At 41.2% G+C, this 5,319-nt stretch overlaps 1 protein-coding gene across 1 annotated transcript in view; it reads left to right on the top strand.

Moving 5' to 3' along the window:
- The first annotated feature begins 1,622 nt into the window (after nucleotides 1-1,622).
- Nucleotides 1,623-5,319, top strand: part of LOC107299098 (radial spoke head protein 6 homolog A) — a 12,169-nt gene continuing 8,472 nt past the window's right edge. The window contains exons 1-2 of the mRNA XM_015828469.1: nucleotides 1,623-2,248; nucleotides 3,402-3,639. Coding sequence (XP_015683955.1) covers nucleotides 1,677-2,248; nucleotides 3,402-3,639 — 810 coding nt within the window. The 5' untranslated portion in view covers nucleotides 1,623-1,676. The remainder of the gene's footprint in view (nucleotides 2,249-3,401; nucleotides 3,640-5,319) is intronic.

Here is a 5,319-nt window from a genome sequence, read left to right as displayed (position 1 = left end):
CTCCTCTTGTTTAAAAAAAAAGCCTAGAAATAAAGAGAAAAAAATATTTTTTTTCTTTCCAGAATTGATTAAGGAGTTTTATGTAAGAATGATCCTATTGGGGGGAAAAATCTTACATCCCGATTCAACCCCTTTTCCTGAATAAATGATCCCTAACTACAATGGTATTTTCATGTACATTTCATCCCATAGTAATAATTCAGTTGTATTTCTATAACAGAACACACTATTTTCACTTTAAAGCTATCCTGCGACATTCAACATTTTGTTCATGGTTGCAGTTACATTATTTTGTTACTTATTTGAATTTCACACCAGAAAACATCACTGGAGTACAGCTGCCATCTGCTGGACACATGACTTGCTATATTTTTCTATTGGCTTCTGAGAATGGTTTCCATTCAACCTGGTGGCCACATCAACTGTATGATATTATGCCAACCTTGAACTTGGAGTGCATTAGTCTCCTGTCAAATGGTTAGACTATCACCGTTAGTCTTAGTTGTAGAACAGGGGTATCCAACATTGGCAACTATAAATCTTGTGGACTTCAATTCCCAGAATTTTCTAACCAGTATGGCTGGCTAGAAAATTCTGGGAGTTGAAGTCCACTAGTCTTAAAGTTGTCAAGGTTGGACACTTCTGTTGTAGAATATCTCCTCCCTGCTCTGGACTTTCAAGCAAAAGAGGAAAACTATTTACCTTATAAATTAAAAGTAGAAAATAGTTTAGTCTTTTCTTAAATACTTAGGTCTGGCAGGTAACTTAATACATCATTTTATAAGAAATTCTCTAAGTTTAGAGCATAATGTAAATTTCAGCCCTTTTAGCCAGATATGTTCTCATTGTCCATTTGCATATTGTAAGCAAAGTTTTAGTCCCTTTTATCATACATTATTTTACTTGTTCTTCTATCTCATATGTCAACAAAAGGATGTACATTTTAGCAACAAAAAGCTCATCGTTAGCGTACCTAATTCAGTATCATCGATCAATTCATAGTTGACTGGAAATGCTTTATAGAGTTTTTGCATGAAATGGGAAAATGCGCTTGTAACTGATGGCTTTGATGATTAAAAATGGACAATAGGAAAAGTGAGAGGGGCTTTTTGTAACCAGAGTCTAAGAGATAATTTTGTTATATTTGCTGCAGAACAAATCAGAATCTTCTTTTTATCTTTTTATTGTTTCTCTCTGCACTTTTTAAATTTTTCCTTCTTCCTTTCTTCATTATATTTTATATTGGTGTTGTTTTTATATATATTTTTAAAACATACATTGAGAGAGTGAGGCCCAATCAACGAAGCAATCTGGCTTATCCAGGGCACCCGTGTCTGTCGTCCTGTGTCTCGTTGGGGGGAGGCATGCAACGGACCGTGCTCACACGACAAACTCAACGACCATGGGGATTAACTCGGTCTGGCTTCCCTCCTTGGATAAGCCCAGCAACTGAATTTCAGCATCGCGAGTAAACAACCAGCACACCTGCAAAAGAGTTACCCGATGCTACCACTGGTGGCGCCCTTCTCCTCGGCTCTCGGCTGGGCAGAGGGAGGAGCGTCGCAGCCAATCCGCTTTCCCTAGCAACGGTGTCCGGTTGACCTTAGCAACGCTTCGCGCAAACTGCAAAACGGGAAAGCGCCGGCGGCGAATCCCGCGCTCGCCCGCTTTACCAAATGGCAGAACCCCCCGAAGAGCAGCCGGTGCCCGAAGATGAAATGCCCGAAGCTCTCAACGTGCCCGATGCAGACGGCGTCTCCCAAGAGAGTCAGCCGCTGGGCCAGGCCCCCGTTCAGCCCCAGCGAAGCACGACCTACCAGCCCGAGCAGCCGCGGCTGAGTGTCTACGACCAGCAGGAAGGCAGGGGCAACCAGTACCAGCCCCAGCAAGCCAGAGGCGCCCTCTTTCAATCGAGGGGCGTCACGCCGGATTCGAGGGGCGGCGTGTCTTGGCAGCAGCCGCAGCAGACAGGGAGGATGGACGTTCAACAGCCTCCCAGCTTCACCGGAGGCGGGTATCTGGATCAAAGGCCAGGGAGCACTTTCCAAGCCTCAACATCCAGGAGCAGCCAGATCCTGCAGGCTGAAAGTCACGGCCCTTATCAGTCCCATGAACCTGGGTACCTGTCCCAGCTGGGGATGATGAATTTATATGAAGACCAAATTCCAGATCCGGGTCCTCGGACTCTGGCGATAAAGAATGCAAAAGCCTACCTGTTGCGAACGAGCGTCAAAACGGGCGTCAGCTTGTGAGTAAGGAGCAGAAAGGGGACCCCCTTGGCCAGGAAACCTGTTACCGCAGGCGCCCATGGTTCGCGGGGGAAAAGAAAGAAAAGAAATTGCAGGCAGTATTGGGTTCACCTACCAAGCTCTGTTTAACTTTTGTGTCGGTGGAAAGCCAGCCATTGTGAGTTTTCAAGCAACAGCAGTTAAACCAGAGTTTAACATATGAACCAACGGGTGCATTTTAGAGCTGGATTGGGAAGCGAGGCCACCAAAAACGTAAGAAACTTAAAGAGTTTCATGATCGTTGCTGCAAGAAGCCTGACGGGACACTAGATGACAGCAAAGAGATAAAGGAAACTTCAGCCTTTACATCAAGACCCTGATATTTGCAAATTTATCGGGTCTGGTAAATTTGCAAAATCTGTAACTCCAAAAGTTACAGAAATTAATCTCGTTTGTCTCCAAACTCTTTGTTTAAAAATATCGCCCCCTCCCAGCTTTAAATATTATAAAGGAGCACTGAGTTTTTAAACACATTCAAGCCGAATGATAGTTTTCAAAGCTGTCATTGGATTCACTTGCTTGAGTAAAATCTGAGTTGTGTGGCCTGTCTTAAACATTAATACATTTCCTTGGGGGCAAATATCTGCATCACTGCTAAATGACAGCAAAGCATTCTCAATATCCTTTTACTGATGTTCAAATATCCTTTGAAACCCTAAATTTGTTATGGCACACCTGAGGGATTGTGCCAAAACAATAGTTGATGGATGCATCAGCTATTACCTTAAGAACTGGATCACAGACCATAAAGGCTTATATTGATATTTATTTACAATTGCAGGTATATTCTGTGTTTTATACAGGTGCTCAACACAGTGTACGTAATGTTCCCACTTATTTCTTCTCCCTTTGAGATTGGTTGAGTTGGGACAAAGTTTCTGTCCCAAAGTCACCCCACACTTTTGTGATGGAGGTTGAATTAAAAGCTGGTCCTCTGTGCTCTGAGCCCAGCATCTTAACCACCATAAAGTTTGTTAAGTCTTCAAGGTGTCATAGGTCTTCTTCTTTGACAAATGACTGATTTTAAAGCTAATGAAGTAACATGGGAGAGAAATGAGCCAATGATTGGTGGCAGTAGTTGATCAATAGCACTTCTTTTTCATAACTGCATAGGTATGACCATCTTTCTGACATGTTGGCAAAGATTCTGGAAGAGCGGCCTGAAAATCCAGCAGATATAATTGAGAACATCAGTAAGGATATAAAATGTGCTCGATTCCAAAAGAAATTGGACACCCTCCGAGATGAATTTGAAAAACATCCAACCTTTGAATTGGCTGAAATGTACAAAACTCTGTTCCAGAGGCCTGGTGGTGGAGATGGCGCAGATCAAGAACCAGAAGAGGAATTGGTGAGCTAGTCCAATACAGGCAGTCTCTCACTTACAACCACAATTGAGCCCAAAATTTATATTGCTAAGTGAAACATTTGTTAAATGAGTTTTGCCCCATTTTATGACCTTTCTTGCCACAGTTGTTAAGTGAATCATTGCAGTTGTTAAGTTAGTAACGTTGTTAAGTGAATGTGGCTTCCCCATTGACCTTGCTTGTCACAAAAGCTGATCACATAAGCCCTGGACACGGCAACCATCATAAATATGAACCGAATTTTGATCATGTGACCAAGGCAAGGGTCGTAAATGTGAAAAACATCTGTCACTTTTTTCAGTGCCATTGTAACTTTGAACAGTCACTAAAATGTTGTAAGTTGAGTACTACCTGCATGTAAGCATGTAAGATAAGTATTTAAACAAAGTATATTCTCTTTCCTGGGTCCTCTAATTTCCATCTCTTTTCAATTGACTCTTTCAACATACAGAAATCCGAGATATGAACAGATCATGCTACTGGGAAGTGCTATTTATATTTTTGGGGAAGTTGTTAACTTCAGGATATCTAAATTTCAATATCCTCCTTTGATTTCCAAACTGCTAAGCCTATTAGTGGGATTGCAATCAGCAGTTGCTTTGTGGAATATTTCTGTTAATGTTCCCACTTACTGAATTATTGTTGGGCTACTGGTAGAAGGGGCAATACTCACTGAAAGCTAGTTTAGCTACTTAAAGCTACTTTAACTACCTAAGATTCTGTCCTCAACCTTATTTGTTTTGATTACATACTATGCCATAAATATGTGTGTGTGTGTGTGTGTGTGTGTGTGTGTGTGTGTGTGTGTGTGTGTAGAGGAAACCAATCTATGAACCTAAGTTAAATTAGTACCAAATATACTAAAGTGCAGATTTAAATTATTCTTCAAGGGAAGTAAATGTTTGCTATATAGCAGAGATAGGCAATTTTATATCTTTGAAATATTTCAGATTTTTGCTGCCATCAGCTCCAACCAATATGGCTATGGCCATGTACCCCAAAATCTGGAAGGTGTAAGATTGACTGCTCCTACAGATTTGTCAGACGGGTATAATATCTGAGGTGGAAATCTGTCTGAGGATTAGGACGGGCCTGTAGATCTTATATTGCTTTCTAAATCAGCCTGTGTGCATTTGGAGCAGGGGTCTTCAAACTTGGCCCTTTTATGACTTGTGGACTTCAATTCCCAGAATTCCTCAGCCAGCAACAAGTCATAAAAGGGCCAAGTTTGAAGACCCCTGATTTGGAGCATACTAAATTGGAGAAGGCAGTTCAAAGCATAACATTATACATCAACAATTAGCCTCAGCAGGGAAAGTGTTCTCATTCTGCAGAAAGAACTGATAGTGTTACCTTCAGCCTCGTTCAGAATTAATTGCTCATATTAACTTCTGGACAATCTGTGAGGACTAAAGGCATATTTTCTTTGATTGGTAACCTCCATTTTTAGTTGTTCTAAAACTATACAAAGGCTCATCTGTCCACATCTGAATCTGAAAGTCTTGTTTTTCTTCCCATTTAGTTGCAGTTATTGCCAGAAGAGCAATATCTGCCCCAATCCAAGTTATTAATTAAAAAAACCACAACTTTGCGTGATAGGAGTCAATCGCAAATAACAGTTATACCAGTTTTGCCACTGTACCCTTTTTCCCTTTTCTTTAAAA

This window comes from Protobothrops mucrosquamatus, unplaced genomic scaffold (assembly GCF_001527695.2).
Source record: "Protobothrops mucrosquamatus isolate PMUCROS unplaced genomic scaffold, P.Mucros_1.0 scaffold_224, whole genome shotgun sequence".
Lineage (NCBI taxonomy): Eukaryota > Metazoa > Chordata > Lepidosauria > Squamata > Viperidae > Protobothrops > Protobothrops mucrosquamatus.
Note: the sequence above shows the minus strand (reverse complement) of the source record. Positions and strands in the feature narration are given on the sequence as shown.